This window comes from Calonectris borealis, chromosome 1, assembly GCF_964195595.1.
Source record: "Calonectris borealis chromosome 1, bCalBor7.hap1.2, whole genome shotgun sequence".
Taxonomy (NCBI): Eukaryota; Metazoa; Chordata; class Aves; order Procellariiformes; family Procellariidae; genus Calonectris; species Calonectris borealis.
The window spans coordinates 55,647,405-55,664,390 of NC_134312.1; the positions used below are offsets into that span (position 1 = coordinate 55,647,405).

At 49.2% G+C, this 16,986-nt stretch overlaps 2 protein-coding genes across 3 annotated transcripts; both read right to left on the reverse strand.

Annotated features, from left to right (window-relative positions):
* Positions 1-1,819: 1,819 nt before the first annotated feature.
* Positions 1,820-6,708, reverse strand: LOC142083668 (cytoglobin-1-like). The gene is made up of 3 exons (XM_075153450.1): positions 5,496-6,708; positions 3,277-3,508; positions 1,820-2,031 (listed from the first exon to the last, which is right to left on the reverse strand). The coding sequence occupies exons 1-3, from the start codon at positions 5,588-5,590 to the stop codon at positions 1,903-1,905; spliced, it is 456 nt and encodes a 151-aa protein (XP_075009551.1). The 5' UTR covers positions 5,591-6,708; the 3' UTR covers positions 1,820-1,902.
* A 4,226-nt stretch (positions 6,709-10,934) lies between these two features.
* On the reverse strand, positions 10,935-16,927 carry LOC142083647 (heat shock 70 kDa protein 12B-like). 2 transcript variants are annotated; one of them, XM_075153393.1, is made up of 5 exons: positions 16,570-16,659; positions 16,238-16,347; positions 14,276-14,500; positions 13,747-13,918; positions 10,935-12,768 (listed from the first exon to the last, which is right to left on the reverse strand). In XM_075153393.1, exons 3-5 carry the CDS (start codon positions 14,483-14,485, stop codon positions 11,723-11,725), a joined length of 1,428 nt encoding a protein of 475 aa, XP_075009494.1. In that variant the 5' UTR covers positions 14,486-14,500; positions 16,238-16,347; positions 16,570-16,659; the 3' UTR covers positions 10,935-11,722. The 2 variants fall into 2 exon arrangements, with proteins under 2 accessions (XP_075009494.1, XP_075009486.1); XM_075153385.1 differs by lacking the exon at positions 16,238-16,347 and having other exon boundaries at positions 16,570-16,927.
* Positions 16,928-16,986: the final 59 nt, after the last annotated feature.

Genomic DNA, 16,986 nt, shown 5'->3' on the forward strand with positions numbered 1-16,986 from the left:
AGCGCTGATTCAGACATTACAATTCACTTGTCTTATCTCAGTATCATCTTCCGTAGGCAGCAATCCTTTCTCATCACGCATTGTGCCATTACGAGCCTTGTGGTACCTTCTGTTTAACCAGGAAGGTGACTTGAAAGTCTAACAGGGCTCCCCTGCTCCTCTCCGGCTCTAACAGAAGTGACCACCCTGGCACCTAGCACGGGGTAGAAACATTGCTGCTCCCAGCGTGTTCCCGTCTGGGCTGTACCTCACCACCTTCTACCCATCACTAGGTGTTTTAAACAGCAATTAGAAGCAGCCCTTACTCTTCCAGTGTAAAGTAACACCTCTGAGGGCTTTACTTTTACCTGTGCCCACAGCTCTACAGCAAAGGAGCTCAAGCAGCCCTTCACTTTAATCACCAATAACACAAATGGCCCTCCAGCAGGAAGAGTGGGTGCAAGGGAGGGTTTTCCTCCGGACCCTGCCAGAAGCATTTCCTAGAAGCTTCCCCAAATCCTCTGCAAGGTCTCCAGTCCCCTCGCTGGGCAGCCCCAATATATCTGAGACAACCTCCCTGCCCTTGCTCACCTCGCTGTGCCTCCGTACTCCCCAAGCTCCAGGCAGAGCGAGAAAACTACACCTTGAATGAAGGAGAATTCTGCATTTTTAGCTGTTTACACAATTGTTGTTTCATCCTCAAGCGAAAAGCTTCCCTTCCCACTACCCAAGGAGCCTGATTACTGCAAGTGTGATGGGTGCCTGGTTGGGAGCTTGAGTTTCGGTAACCCCCCCAGTACCACCAGTAACCATGCACTGTAATGCATGGTTACTGCTCCTGCGCATCACGTGTGCCTTTCCCGTGCTACAAATGAGAGGACGCATCAGCTTTCTCTGTGTTTATTGCGTTACACTGAAGCAAAATGGCATATATTATGTTATTTGCAGTTATTAGCTGATGATTTCACCACGTCTAAGGAATACAAGGAAAAGCAATTAAATATTTCGGGACTTGGTTACCACTGAAGGGAGGCTCCGGCCGTGCGACAGGGCAGGATGAGGGCAGCGCCGCAGAAATCCCATGCTGAGCCGAGCCCGCCATGCCACCCACTCAGCGGGGCAGCAACCTCCCTCAGCTGGATGCATTCTGAGTAGCACAGGAGCTAGTGAGCTCGGTACTATTGCCCTCTCCTGGGTACACGGCCAGAGCAATTTGCTGGGAGTAGCAGCGTGAAATCCACACGCTGGAGATGTTCATCCCAGCCCAGAGGGACCCAGTGGTGACCACATTCAGCGTTGCCATCCCTTGCACTGAAAGTTGCTCCGACAAACCTCTCCCCGGGTTGAGGAACTCTGCTGGCTCATACAGGGTGGGACTTTCTCCATGTTTTTCTCAGACGTTAGTCTTTCCCATACACCACTCCCCCCATTGTTTTAGTTCAAACACGAAACAACACCCATGCCTCTTAAATAACGACCTCTACAAAGTCCCTGGAGATGCTTCAAAACGGTCTCCTGCTCATCATTCGTGAGGATGGAGAGGTGGTAGCTGAGATAAAGAGCTGCTGGTGCCTCTCTGGGCTGATGCTGCTGGAAGGAGCAAGTCTAACTCTCAGGAATAGCAAGCTTGAAGTCATCGTCTTAAAACGTAGCCTTCAATGACAGTGGCCAGAGGAACCCACCTGAAGCACTGAAGCTGCAAAGCACATCAGGATTTGTTGGTTGGCTTTGATGTATCTGCGGGTTTTATTTAACTGTAGAAACTCAGTTTGCTAAGGAACTTATTGACATTGATATCTACATTATATAAGCCTTTTCCTTGCTTTTTTTTTTACTTTTTCATTCTTCCAACTGTGGCTGGAGGCCCAAAAGCAGCAAATCAGTGCTGACGAGATATTTGAAGAGCCTGGAGGTTGCACATCCTCACCAACCCACCTCTTTGTAGACGTTGTTTAGGTGAGCGCAGATTTCATTGGTCACCTTCTCAAAGGAAGCTTTGCAGTCTCCGCCAAATTTCTCCTCCATCAGTTGCAAGATAATGTCACAGATAATCTAAACAAAGAGTAGGGAAGAAACAACCAGTGTGAACTTTTCTCCACATTAGAAACTTAAGAAAAAAATATACATTTTTAGTTGGGATTCTTGGAGAGTGGAAAGGGGGTGCAAAAATAATTCAGTAGCATATAGCATGCAGAGCTGGAAATAGGTCGTGGGAAATTAGGTACATATAGAATTTACCACAAAACGCAGTCACTGTTGTTTTTTTTAACTATCCTGAATCTGGTTAATATTGACTGCATTCATACACAGTTACTTAAAGACTGCTGTACAGGGCCGTGTACATCACAGTCCATCTACTGCAATCCTTCTCCTGGTAGTGGACTGTCCCAAATGTTTAGAGGCCACGAGGAGCCCCATGTTGGACACCTCTGGAATACATGGTTTGGGGGGGTAAATTTCTTCCTAATCTTTCCTGCGCATTAGCTACCTGGCACTCCGTAGCAATGAGGGTTTGTATGACTTTACAGCCGCTAGCTAGGTGGTGTACTTTGAAGCATCAACTCCTTTTCTGTGCAGCATTTATTATTTTGTGTCCATCTTTACCCTGAAAAAGTCTTTTCAGGATCTCTCCAGGCAGAAATCCTCACTTATTCTCCCACTTACTGAAAATTGGGCCCACTGCTTTGGAAACCACCTTCCTGGTGCCTGAGTGACCTTTGCCAGAAGGTGCCTCCTTTTGCATTTTGTGCTGTGTAAGGCAGACAAAATAGTTATAAATGCACTCTGCTAGTGACCTTAGGTGGACTTGGGTGAGTCATTTGATCCTGTATTTATTATCTGTGTTTGTTTAGTGATGACAATGCTGTTGCAATTGTTGCTCAATAACAGCTGGTTTAGTGGTCCTAGAAAAGCTCAGTTCCTGTTACTAGAGAAAAATAGACATCAAGGACTGAAGTCCAGTGTTAAGCTGCTTTTCTGTGTCTTGTTATTAAGTGGCAAGCGTGGAATCCTGTTGCATGGAGAAAACCCACTACAACTCGTGGGCAGCTCTGCAGCTCCCACCTGAGCAGACCCTGCCTACATCGCTTCTGCTGCACAGCCTTCTTCCCAAGAGGTGCCAGGTCTCACATTCCTGCTACCTTCCACCATCAACCGTCTCACCTTCCACCATCTCCACTCTCTGAAGTACATGTATATTTACATATACAAAGCCTGTTTTCCTCAGTTCTACCCCTCCAAGGGGAAGACATCATCCCATCACAATTACACCCCCTGGGAAGATGGCTGCTGGCTCACCCTAAAGTTTTTGGGGTCAATCTTCAGCTGGGTGGCATGTTTCTTGCCGAGTGGGTTCACTACCCCAAGAAAAGCCTCGGAGTTGTCCAGGTGTTGCACCATGTCGTTGATGGCGGTGAAAACCCTCTTGCCGTGGCCCCTGACTTGATCTGACTGTTTCATCTCTTCGGCGGAGTCCATGCCTTTGAAGTGTGCGAAGTAGGACTTGGTGTCTGGGTGCTCAGTAAACATCCTGTTGAGAAATGAGAGACATCCTAATTTGTGGACCGAGGCATCGATGCAGATATAGCTTCACGTTCCAGGCCTTGTCTTATGCATTTATTGCCCTTTTTCCTTCTCTTTATTAGAACAGACACCTCTTTGCCCTGCATTTCTTGGTTCTCCTTCGCCCTTCCCATCTGTGCACAGCCCCTGTTCCTGTCCCCTCCCTCGCCTCTCCCCAGGGCACTTCCCTTTGCTCACTCTGCCTTATAATCTACCTACCCTGAACTTATTCCGCTGCTTCTGAAGTAAACATTTCCTCAGTGTTTGACTCAGTGTTAGGTGGAGATAAAAAGCACAGAGAAGTGGGAGCGCGTTCACACGGGGTGAGTGTGACAGCGTGATATTCCCAAAGATGTTCTGGACAGCAGATATGCCCACTATGCTCTGAGTGGGTGTTTTCATGGAGAAACCCTACTATTGGTTTTGCTAATTAACCCCTTCCTAGGGTCCATCCCAAAGCTTTCTTAATGTCTGTGATGGATTGTTGTTTGAGTACCAGGTGCTGCTCAGTCTGTTTATTCAAAAGTTACACAATTCAGTGCCACTCGTAAAGGAATTGCCTTTTATACATCAATTATGTATTTACTCCATTGGGTAAACCAGTTATCCGCCTGAAATAGCAAATTCCAGATTGCATTTCACAGAGTCACAGAATGCTTGGGCTTGAAGAGACCTCTGGAGGTCATCTGGTCCAACCCCCCTGGTCAAGCCGGTTGCCCAGGACCACGTCCAGACGGCTTTTGAATATCTCCGTGGATGGAGACTCTACAACCTCTCTGGGCAACCTGTGCCAGCGCTCAGTCACCCGCACAGTGAAAAAGTGTCTCCTGATGTTCAGAGGGAACCTCCTGTCTTTCAGTTTGTGCCCATTGCCTCTGGTCCTGTCACTGGGCACCTCTGAGAAGAGCCTGGCTCGGTCTTCTTTGCACCCTTCTGTCAGGTTTTTCTATACATTGATAAGATCCCCCTGAGCCTTCTCTTCTCCAGGCTGAACAGTCCCAGCTCTCTCAGCCTCTCCTCATAGGAGAGATGCTCCAGTCCCTTCATCATCTTCCTGGCCCTTCGTTGTACTCTTTCCAGTATGTCCATGTCTCTCTTGTACTGGGGAGCCCAGAACTTCTCTAAAGGCAGGGCTGGGGCTGTAGGACACTGAGGCAAAACCTTCTAGAATAAATTACCCCAGGAAGCCAAGCCAGTGGATGCTACTAGCATTTTATAGCTGCATTTCTGACCCTAACTGCCTTCAGGTTATGTAGAGTGCAGAAATAAAATGCATAACACTTTTTGAGGCTGATCCAGGCACAAGATGTGATACGCAAGAAAGCCAGAGGGAGTGGTAAAGGTATGATAACCAGAAATAGTATTTGGACTGATCAGTGCCTATGGAGGTGATTTAAGTCCCAGCTGAGAGAGGGATATGTGAAAGGTGAATAGAAGAAACTTCTGTCTTATGGAAAAAGAGAGGAAAATAGAGTGAAGACCAAGAGAGGAAAGCCCACAGGAAGGGTACAATACAATGAAACAGATGGGCTCTGGACTGGAAAGGCGGAAGGGGAATCAGAAGAGAAATATTGAGGACATGCAAGTTAAAAGAAAAAATTATTAAAGGAGTTTAGAGGTAAAGGGGAAGAGAGAAACAGGGCCCATGTTTCGTTCCCATTCTCTTTCACACCACACTTTCTTTTCTTTACCTTAAATATGTGGAGTGAAGAAATTGTTCTTGTCTCTTCTTCCTTTCCCGCCCCCTTCCCCCTTTCCTTCTACTTTTCTTTGTGTGGATCTCTCCTCATCCCTGTTTCCTCTCTGAGGTGGGATAAACCACAGCAAACCAAAATGCTCCCAGCAAGGGCTGCGTGAAAAACGTCAAAACATGCTCCTAGGTGGTATAACTCCATCCTTCTTGCTGTTCCTCCTTCAACGCTGTGGGGTGGCAGCGGGATGGGCTCTTTCCTTACCTGACCAGCACAGTTGTCCCATTGTCCTCGGCATCCACATATATCTTCTCCCAGGCGCCACGGGCACTTTGCACCTCTGCTTCAGAGAAGGACATGGTGAAGGGGACGTTGGCAACGAAGGCCACAGCAGGAAGGAGAAGGACAGGGAGGTCCTGGCAGGATGGTTCTGCTCCAGTTGTCTCCTCAGGGCCCTCTAAATACTGCCCCGGGGATTTAAGACTTCTTGAATGGACTCTTTGTCTCCGTTCCCCTCGGTCACATTTCTGCAGGCTTTAGGACTGCCTAATCACTTTTAATCAGGAAAGAAACCAACCACGTGAGGAGGGAGGTCTAGCACTCTCGCCGTGGCGTCAGGTGCCAGAGCAAAGATCTCGCTGTCTGAGGAGAGAAGGGAAAAAAGAGAGTTTTCAGTGGGGAAGGAAAAGATCAGCTCTCCTCCCCTCTCACCCCTGCCAAGGCCAGTGCTTGGCTTCTCTTTCCCGAGGGTGATCCTTGCCCGAGCACTAATTTTCCTGGTTTGCTCCGGAGAGCGCTGCTGTGCTGCGGGCACCGCGGTGCCCTGCCATCCCCGCTTCCCAGCATTTCCTGCTCCTTCAGCCCAAAGATCCCGTTTCCAGTTCCAGCAACTCTCTCCAGTCCTGCTTTCATGCCATGGTCACTGCTTTCCCCGCAGCCCTCTGGTTTAGCAGGGGCTCACCCTGCGCTGCTCCTGGCCTCGGTACCTGGTGGGAGGCATCGCCAGCCCAGAACGACACCGTTGTGGGGACGGCGATGGCAGCGTGGGCACAGCATCCGTGGCCGCAGTGCCCTGGCAAGCCATGTCATTTTAACGCAGGAGGTAAATGGGTGCAGGACACCCAGGCTGGAAGCACAGGCATTTTGCTACCCTAATCCTCCTGGCTTGCAGCCAGGATCTCTGTCCTATCCCTAAGCCCTACCTGCCTGGGAGGGAGAAAGAGATAAGGGGCAGGAGAAGGGTCAGTGCGGAGCTGCAGACGGCGCGTACGGGCCTGTTATTGTCACCGTCACTTGGAACTGGAGGCAAAAAAATTCTTGGATTATCCACACGGCGCCTGGGCTTAACCTCTGGCAGGAATGTTCTGGTTAAGCCCAGGGCACGCACATGAAATAAGGGCTAAGGGGCTTGAGGAACTGCTGCTGCTGCTGCTGGACGCCGAGCGCAGACAAAACCTTGTATTGTTTGGGATGGTTTAGAGGAGGGAGGGAACAGGCGCAGGGGAGAAATGTGCGGCATGGTGAGCAAAACCAGCCCGATACCCTGGGACAGAAGGAAAGTGGTGGTTGCAACCTCACGGAGACCTATCAGTCTCGGTGGTGGTGTGTCCCACCATTGCTGAGGGATGCCTCAAATGACTTCACCGAAACTACCTCCCCCTTCCCTCCCTCTCCCTTTTCACCACAGCAAACAAAGAGTGATCTGATAGAAAGCTGCACAGCCTTCTGCTTTCTCATCCCAAAATCCTCAGAAAAATGTCCCAGATTTCAGGAGAGCCCCAAGGGGGGCACACACGTTGTGCTGCCGGGACCGCTGCCTCTTTGAAGGCAAACACAAACCCGGGAAATGCCGGTCGGCCGAGCCCAGCCACCAGCACAGGGATGCAGAGGAAGGAGCGAGGACGGCAGGAGTTGGTGGTTCCCAGGTCTTGGGAGCCAAAACCGCCTGGGAGGAGCAGGGTGGGGAAAGCACCAAGTTTTTGGCCGAGAACAGAACGCGCATCAGGTGCTTGTGATGGGTGGCCTGGAAGGGAGCGAGCTCCTGAAGAGCGAGCAGCACCAACTTCAGCCAAAGGGAAAGAGGCTTGGGCAGGTCCAGAGCATGGAGGTAGAGCTGTTTTTATTTCGGGATGTGAGTGTGGACAATTACTCGCTTGCAACTTTTCCTCCTCTCTGTAGGTGTCATGTTCTTGCAGATCCTGGTGCACCCTGACTTGCTGGGGACGATTCTCGGTGGGAGAAGCTGGAACGTGGTGGTGAGCCGGGCTCTCTGGCCTGAGCTGTGGTAGCAGGGCACATTACTCAAGGATGAGTCTTCCCTCTTAGCTTTCTTAGTCTTTTCCTCTTCATCTCCCTTGTTCGCCCTTCGTTTCCCTCCCCTTTGGTTTTTGTTTGCAGTTCACAAGCAAACCTCAGCTTCCCTAGGGGAGTTCTCCTCTGCTCTCCCAGACCTCGTCTGGGACACTGCAGTACGAAGGTGCTCATTCACTCGATGTATTGCCAGACATCCTGTCGTGGGCCAAAAAATACCTGTTTGGAGTTGGGAAATTTCAATCAAATTAATTTATTGCCAAGTAACAAACCAAACAACACTTAGACACCTCTCTTCCCCGCCATCCTGGTCCCCCACCCCTGTGCCGCAGGTTACACCCGGGCCCTTTGGTGAGACCATGGGCGGTGCTGGGGGTTGGTGCATGGGGGTCCCTTTGCTCTTGCTGCTCCTTGTGTCCTACTCAACTGCTCCAGCATGGACTCTTCCACCGGTCACTGTCCCTTTGGGTGCTGTACCTCCCCTGGCCTTGTCTCTCCTTTTTCAGCATTCACTGCCCTTTCTTAAACATGTTTCCACAGGGGCACCATGGTTGGTCCAGTTTTGGGGTGCAGTAGGTCAATTTTGTCCTGTGCCCAGTGAGCTGTGAGCAGCACAGGGCAGTCCCTGACCTCCTCCTGCACAGACGGAACAAACAGTGACGCCCTCAAGCATGTCACTGTGCCCTCTGTGACATGCTTTTCTGTTCTTTCCTTTCACCTTCAGGTGTTACTTCTACTGTTTTGGAAATTATCTTCTATTTTCCCCCTGCACGATTTGCCGAGTCGTTGTAAGATGAACACAGTAATACCTCATAAAGTTTTGACATCTCTAATAGAGTTATACCTATTGTACTACGCCTCAGGGATCTCTAGCGATTGAAACAAAAAAGCTCCAGAAGCCTATTTTTTTTGGCCTCGAAATGGTATTGCTGTGAAAAATTTGATTCGTTTAATCATAAAGTCATCACGTTGTTGCCGACACTCACCCCCCACCCCAGGGGAAGAGGAGGCGTGCTTGGCTTATTTCTTTTTCCTCTCCCATGGTTTGTTTTGTTTAATATCCCGAAGGAAGTGAATGCTCTTAAGTGTCATTTCTGCTGAATGGGGAGAAATATTTTCTAATGGGGGTGCTGGGCAGCACCGCAGAGACAGCCTCGGCCACGGAGGGGATGCTCCTCGGCAGACGGGGTCAGGCCGAGGGGCAGAGGGCGCTGGGAAACCCCGAGCAGGGAGCACAGCCGCGGTATTTCACGCTGCGTGCGGCGGCCAAGCTTTTCCTGGCTCTGTCCCCAGCCAGGGAAGCAGAGGACGTGACTCCTGCTGCGGTGCTGGGAAGCGGCGGCAGTTCTGCGAGGTGGGGTTGGTTTCCTTTTGGTTTCCGAGAAACCATGTGCTTTAGCAGAAGGCAGCCGGCAAGCTGATGGCATCTTCTACCCACCCAGCCATTTAGGATGCGATGACTCTGCCTGCAGAGCCTGTTGATGCCCCGGTCACAGGCACTGCAAAGCTGCCCGTGTTTGCTTCGCCTTGAAAGTTCGTCATCAGTTATTTTTTTAATGTTTAATGTAAATAAAAACCCCTATTAATTATGCAACAGGGGTTAACCCCCCGGCTCAGCAGACAAGCCTGTTGTAGAGGATGGCTGGAAAGGGCTCGGCAGCTATAACTCTGATTTTCCCAACACCCCCCATACTGTCAGACTGAGGTTAGAGCCCCCCAGAGCAGGTATTGCCGGATTTCTTGCATGCTTAGCTTGAGATGCTGACACTGAGTGCTGCTTTTACAGACATGACAAACAACTGTATCTGCTCCGTGCTGAGGATCTGAGGTTATCAACATTACTAGCTCAGCAAAACAAGCAAAATTAGGAGCTGCAATCACAACAGGTGGTGCCAGTGTCTGAATGCCAAAGTCCGCATAGCACATGGGTGGGGAAGACCTGGGGCAGACGCATGCAGCTTTCCCAGCTGCCACCTGTCCCGATCCGATGTCGGGGGAGGTTTCGATATGATCCCAAGAGCGAGATTAAGACACAAAACGAGGTCAAATGCCGTATACCCAAACCAGCAACTTTTAATATCAAAAGCAGAAAATTAGTAGCGATAGGATAAAATAGAGTAAAAAGACAGAAGTCAAGCAGGCATTCAGGATAGATTTGCAAGAATAGTCACCACCGTGGATCCGTGGCATCCCGGGGGTCCAAGTCTCTCGGCGTTCCGGCGGTGGGCGGTCACTCCGGGGTCCGCGGTGTTTCGGCGGGGTCGGCAATCGCACCGGGGTCCTCGTGGCAGTCCCTTTTATTGTCATTCGAGGGCTGCAGTTTCCATGGCAACGACACGTCTCCGCATTCCTGAGTCTTGACTGCCCAAGCACGTGCCGGCCGGGGATCTTCCACACCTTGCCAGCCGGAGATCTCTGTGGCCTTGCAGCCATTCTTATCATATTCAGCAGCCAAAGGAACCCTCGCCCAGATAAGCAGTCTTTGAGACAAAAGTTCTACAGTTCAGTCTTTCACACCGCTCTCCTGTTCAGAGAGCAGAAAGTACCAAGTCCAAAGGGTAAGAAGAAAGCAGGAGTACTCAGCTTCTTGGGACCTAGCCAGCCAGAATAGCCTTCACACAGATTAAAGACAGGTGCCATCTGACACGGTAGCAATGTACACAGGTTTCTGTTGTGAATACTTCTATTGTGCACATAAGATTTTAAATGTGAAAACAAAGGCAATGTATTCAAAATAGTTCAGCTTTTCCATATCATAGGGCATAGTATATGTACAGATTAACCCTCTGAATGCTGCTTTAATGACAGCATTAAGTACATGGCTAGCAGTGATTCTAACACAGTCATTACAGCTAACAAGGATGAAAAAAAACCCCAACAAGTGATGCAAAGGTAGTCACCACATCCCACCCCCAGACCGATGCCCAACCAGTCTCCAAGCAGTAGCTACTTTGGAGAAACCCCACCCCCAGCTTTCTTGCTGAGCCTGAGGTTACAGGGTAGGAAACATCCCCTTGGGCAGTTGGGGTCCGCTGTGCTGCCTGCTCCTCTGCCAGCCCCTTGCTCCCCCCCGCCAGCCTCCTCGTTGCAGGGGCAGAGTGAGAAACAGAGACGGCCTTGCCGCTGTGCCAGCGCCTGTTCAGCTATTGCTAAAACACTGGTGTGCGATCAACACCGGTTGGGTCATAAACCACACAGCAGCAGAAGGGCGGCTGTGAAGAAAGTTAACTCCACCGCAGCCAGACCCAGGACACTGCAGGATCACGTCCTTCTCTTGGACAAATTTGGGCTCACACAGGCCACACTGTGCTGAACCTGTGCACAGGTGCTGTAGGCAGGAGGCAAAGGAATGAGCTTTTATGGACATGGAAAATATCCAGCCCAAGTCAGAGATGTAGAGAGTACCCACAGCTGGACAGAGGGGCTCAGGCAGCGGCATAAGCACTATTCGTATCTGTAATGTTACAATCTGGCATTTGTACCTGCCCAGTTAATGAGAGCAAAACCACCCAATGGTTTAATGGAAACAACACTCCCACAGGTTTTGGACACAAGCCCCCAGACTACATTGAGTTACTGCTTCACAGAGTATCTTGACTGGGACAAGATCTCTTTAATTACACACAATCTATACACATTATACATATAATTACACACAATATAAGTGATGTTCTGAAGAAAACTTAAATCCATTGGAAGTCACCCCTGGCAGAGTTAAACCTGGGTTCCAGATAAAGAGAGCTGGTATCAGAGGAAGAGAGGATGTAGCTGAAAGAAGACATCAGGCTAAAAGAAATAGTTATGGGCTGGTATATGTGGAAGTTAGACACCAGACCAGAAGCTTTGTTTCAAACACAGGTAGCATACAGATGATTACATTGGTGGTATGGATTATTGTGTTTAGAGATGCAAGGGGGCTAAGCTAGAAGGGCAAGGGATAAAGCAGCAGATAAACCCGCTGTCAGATACAACAGAAAGAGAGGTGTCGGACTGAAAGGGTGGTTGGTGAGGAATGGAAGGAACCTGAGAATCAGACTAGCAAACTGTTTACCTGTGCGAGAAAAAGGCTGGATGATGGACTTTATGGTCCATTTGCCTACTCTATTGTAGTAGTTATTGTCTCCCACTAAAGCCATGCCCTCCCTTGAGTTACTGTCCCTGCAGCTCGATGTACCGAGCATTTACACAGCTAAAAAATCTATTGTAACTGCCCGACTTTGTTTGGAAGTAATGTCAGTACATGTGGCTTTAAATTCAGTGAGCCCAAATTTAATATCCAGCTTCAGTTCGCGTTTCCTCCCCAGCTTTGTGTCTGGCATTGGCACCGTACAGGAGCCAAGCTGTTCCATCCCTTCCTCATCTACGTACTGAGCATCCTGCTTTTCTGTACAATAGAAAGAAAAACATGCATGTGTTTGGTCTGGTTCTATTGGATGGAAAGTATAGCGGGCAACTTCATTTATATTCACTGACTCCTCAATTCCCACCAATTTCTTGAAAAGATCTGTGCAATAAATATAGCCATCAGCTTTTGAGACTCTTCGTTTACGGCAGTTATGGATAGCAACATCGAATTTACTACTTACTGCCACGCCATATGTCCGAGCACTGACTCTTGAGGCAATAATATGTGGATTGACTCCAAATAAAACAGCCCCTTTTGCAATGGCCCCTTGGGCCTCCATTGGACAAAGGATATGATACTTCTCACTAAAGGCCTGACGGATCGCATCTCTCAAGATGATGCTCGACGCAAAACCTCCCACAAGCAAAATGTACTGGACCTTGGCTATCTTGGGCTTCTCAAGAATTTCCCTCGAAGTACAAATGATATTTTTGATACTGTAGTCAAAAAGGCTCTTCATTTTCTCATATGTAATCATGATCATCCCATCACACCACACAGCTCCTTTTGCTTTTTTGAAGAAGTGGGAGATGTCCTTCTTGCACTCTGCCACTCGGGTCAAGTTGTAGTAGCAATGTATGTAGACCGCCTCCCTGCTAGCAGAGCATTTCTGTAGACTGAAATTGTACATCATATGCTGTAATTCGGTAGGGTGGCTCTTTACATATTCATCCCATACGCCATCATCGAATATTTCCCGGAGGAAATCTGTGAAGTTTTCATCCACTTTGTTGCCTCCCCATCCACCTCCAGCTGCCTTGTGTAACTCCTTCAGGTAATGGTTTTTTTGGATCTCATGTACCGTGATGTCTATTGTGCCACCTACACACACACAGACAAACACCAATGAAGTTAGCTGTTTTCTTTAAAGTACCTGAGGTCCCTACTTTCCACTGAATATAACCTTACCTTCTGAACTCCTGGTTCACAAGTGCACTTTGCTGCTGCTTTCTTTTCTCATCCTCACTCCTCCACTATTGCCTGCACACCTCTAGATTTCCTAAATTTACGCACTTGTGTTTACAAGCCTGCTCTCTCAAGGTTCCTACAGTAATTGTTGATGGGAGCTGGATGCTCTGACTTGCTCCCTGCACAAGCCGATCTCCTTTCTGATCACAAAAGGAGACTGGCCTCCTCACACAGATAGTTGACTCCTGCCTTTTGATATACAAGCTCTGAGTTAAGATGAGCAGCGGTGGTGAGACTCTCAGAAACTTGTGGTCCTCTTGATGCCTTTTCAGTATTTGTTCACAATCACCAGACTGCTCTTGGCAGGAAATTCATGTCACACCGAAAAAACACACAGGAAACTAGAGAAATTACTAAGAAGTGCTCCATCAAATATTCTTAATTATTTACAGGGCGTGCTAGCTAATCTCTTTGGTCGGTTGACTGGGCACTATGCTCGCTCCGACAGAGGCGGCTGTGAGCTCAGGCTATACAGCAGCATGTGGGTGCGCGTCGGTGGCTGAGGCTGGGACACGGTGCAGACTGATCTGGCGCGATGGCAGGAGCTCTCGCTGTGGCTGTCTGGCCTGAAGTGCATGACGGCATGAGACACTCATTGACTTCCATTTGCCATGGATCAGGCCTTTAGCAGTCCTGTCCTTTCCTCCCATTTTTCTGCCTGCCCATGGGATCTCATTGAGTGAGAAATAAAAATAAAAATAAAAACGCCATGACAAGCACAGCAGTGGAGTCCAAGCTCTGGGACTGCGCTACAGACCTTTGGGGACACTGCAAAACAGCCATGCTCCACACCCAGCAAAGACAGTACCTGTTAAACAGGGAAAATTTTACCTCCACAGTCAACCACAATATACTGGATCCCAGGGGAGTCTTCAAACTTCTTCTTGTCACTGCTGTCCACCATAAACCCTTCCTGTGGAAGCTGTTTGCACCAGAGCGATGCAGCCTCCGGCTCCAGGGCAATAATCAGCTTCTCAGAAATCATGTCAGAGATGAGTCCTGCCTAAAATCACAAGAGAGGGGTCTCAGTTCAAGGAAAGGTGGCAAGATCACCGCTGCATGAACGCCACCTGCTAGGGAGGCTGTTCTCACCCCAGGAGCCCACGCTGGGGTGGTGGTTCTTGCACCGCTGATCTCCATGGGGCTCATTTCTACACAGCAGTGGGGAGAAAGGGCAGAGCGGTTGCAACTGCCACTTTGGGACATTCTCTTCCCCACCGCCCCCAACGTGGGAGATTTCTCTCCCTGACAGACTGAAATTTGAAATACAGGTTGTTTGAATGTCGATGAGTTCCTCTGCCTCGATGGGTAAAGAATCTCCGAAGATAATTTGAGGAAGTGGGATAACCCCTGCTTTTACCTCTTTGGCTGCCAGCCGCATGAACTGCCTGGCCGCAGCGCTCCATATGGCCGGGACGGTAATGACCCAGGTGATCTCCTCCTGGTTGCAGACGGTTTGGAAAGAGGCCTCTTGGATGGTGTTGAGGGCATGTTCCTTCAGGTAGCGCAGGCTTTCGGAAAAGACCGTCAGGGCGGGAAGCATCTTTCCATTGCTGGCTTTCAGCTCCATGCCAGAAGTGACTTTCTACAGAAAAAGGTCTCAGGGTCACACACGTGGCAGTCTCGGCCAGAGACCTGTCCCCTTCGCACTGAGCGCTGCAGAACACATGGCACAGAAGGAGGTCCTGTCTCCAAACCTGAGTAAATTCCCAGCAATGGCTTCAGTATTGCGGCGAACTGCAGCCAAATCGACACAGGTCAGGTACCAAACTGCTTACCCACGACATCTGTGATTCAATAGGCAAAATATCAACGTGGTTGATGTCAGCTGTTTCTCCTGGGCCAAATTTTGTAAAGACCCTGTAGATCCTCCTGAATAGTCAGTGGGGAGAATTGTACTTTCTATGTGACACAACCATACATTCCCCGGGTGTATGTATAGAGACTTCAGACTTTTCTGGTTGCACCTATACTTTGGATGGCATTAACAAAATATATGCTGGACAAACATGTAGACAAATAACCCTCTGGTCTGACACAGTTTCTCTATAATGTGTCCTGTTGGCGTACGTATCTCCCTGAGTGTATCTTGAGGCAGGTGGCTGCTCTGACACTTTTTTAGTCTCTCCCGGGAGACCAAAACTCCCCCCATCAGTCCCTGATTGCCTGCTCTGTCTAGAAAGAGTGGGAATTGTTGCCTGTATTCAAGAAGTTTCAGGAGCCAGCCTTCACCCACGTGCTTCCCTTGGTTTTGCTTCAGCAGCCACCAAAACGGCCCTAAATTACAAGGATTATCAACAGGATAATCAGCTCCATTAACTTGGGATCCTTTACAGCCAATGGAGACAAACAGGCAGGTCCAGGTGCTGCCCAGCTTAAATAACACAAAACCAGGAGAGGTGAGGTGAATCCTGTTCCACAGGTGCAGCCGCCTAAGAGAAAGGGAATCTATGTCCATTTTTACTTACAATCTCATTTGCTGTCACTGTTTCTGGCTCAGTTAGGAGACGTTGATATAAGGAAGCTGTTACAACATGTCCTCCAAGGACACTTTCTATGGAGATTCAGAAATAACTACTTATGTTTCTTGGAACCAGTGTTCCTCCTTCTTGTCTCTAAGTCTGTCTAATGGTTGCCCAGAGAGGTTGTGGAATCTCCATCCCTGAAGATACTCAAAAGCTGGCTGGACAATAATCCTGGGCAACCAGGTCTAGGTGGCCTTGCTTGAGCAGGGAGGTTGGAGCAGATGACCTCCAGAGGTCCCTTCCAACCTCGACCGTTCTGTAATTCGGTAATGAAATTTCCCTTAAACATTTTCTTCTTGGGTGCAGAGAAATGGGGTTGAACTAAAACCTCTCTCCAGCCTCCTCTGAAAGTGACTGAGAACCCACCTCTCCACAGGTGACACCACATCATCCCCAGCTTTCCCAGGGAGGGAAGTCTTGACGGAGGCCTCCCACCTACCACCTCTCCCCACATCCAATTCAGTGCTCATTGCTTAGCACTGGAGGGTGCCAAAGAGCAGACACGAGACTTTATCTGGGGTTGGCCCTGTGCTCTGGGTTATTCCATCTTTGGGAGGCCCTGTGGGACCCCCGAGCACAGACAAGGAGGCCCTAATGTAGCCTAATGTTTGGCTGAACGAGCAAACCCAGAAAAAGCTGTGAACAGTTCTGAATTAGCACAGAGCCTTCAGAGAGAAATGATAACCACTACGCACTTGAAGGACAGCTAGCCACCCTTAAATTAAGCCACCCCTTAAACTGGAGGGAGAGACAAGCTGGAGGGAGGTATATGACATGGTGGTCCTGAGGTTGCCCACCTCCTTTGAATTACAGGAAGCTTCACTTGTTCCCTGTCGAGGACCGAGGGCAGCTTTTCATTAAGAACAAGTATTTGCCTTCACTGAGGTGTGCAGTCAGGTTTTATTGCCTGTGGACAATGAACAGCTTCATAAAGGAAGGGCCCACGAAGCCTTTGGCTAATTAAGAAAATAAATCATTTTTTCTTCAGTTCATAAAAATGCCCTTTGACTTCCATTCATTCATCCTCATCAGCCAGATTCACTCAGCCCTCTTCACCAATTCCTCTAACCCCCACCCCTCAAATAAATGAATAGCTCTGATTCCCGTTAGCAGTAACCGTTCCACCTACTGTGTTGTACAGCTTCATCTTGAAGTTCTGGAAGAAGTACCAGTTGTCAGCTTCGCTGGAGGGCAAGCTCTTGTACTTCATCACAGCATCGTAGCCAAATTTCCTGAACTCCCGCTTCTGGTTGAACAAGATGCACGTGGGCGTCTTGGGGGTCTTGAGCCCATGCTCTGTTCCCCAGTACACCTGGCGGATTTGGTCTGTACCTGAAGCAAGGGAAAAACAGTACCCGCTGTAGGACGTGCCAAAATCTATAGCAACGACGAAGACTGACGTGCTGGCCATGGCCGATGGCAGTTGCAGAGCTGCTTGGGGAGCTACAGAGGAGTGAACAGACTGGATGGCAAGAAACTGAAACTGCTCTGGCTGATACTGCAGGGTGAAGCTATACCCCCCACCGACTTTATCGGCTGGAGAGAC

Excerpts from the sequence above, each read along its gene's own strand:
- LOC142083647 (XM_075153385.1), bottom strand. The coding sequence starts at position 16,851 with ATGGCCAGCACGTCAGTCTTCGTCGTTGCTATAGATTTTGGCACGTCC. Across the intron at positions 13,919-14,275 it reads TGCGGCTGGCAGCCAAAGAG|GCAGGACTCATCTCTGACAT; the intron begins GTAAAAGCAGGG and ends TTGTGATTTTAG. Across the intron at positions 12,769-13,746 it reads TATTGTGGTTGACTGTGGAG|GTGGCACAATAGACATCACG; the intron begins GTAAAATTTTCC and ends GTGTGTGTGTAG.
- LOC142083668 (XM_075153450.1), bottom strand. The coding sequence starts at position 5,590 with ATGTCCTTCTCTGAAGCAGAGGTGCAAAGTGCCCGTGGCGCCTGGGAG. Across the intron at positions 3,509-5,495 it reads GGGACAACTGTGCTGGTCAG|GATGTTTACTGAGCACCCAG; the intron begins GTAAGGAAAGAG and ends ATTTCTCAACAG. Across the intron at positions 2,032-3,276 it reads TTGACCCCAAAAACTTTAGG|ATTATCTGTGACATTATCTT; the intron begins GTGAGCCAGCAG and ends CTCTTTGTTTAG.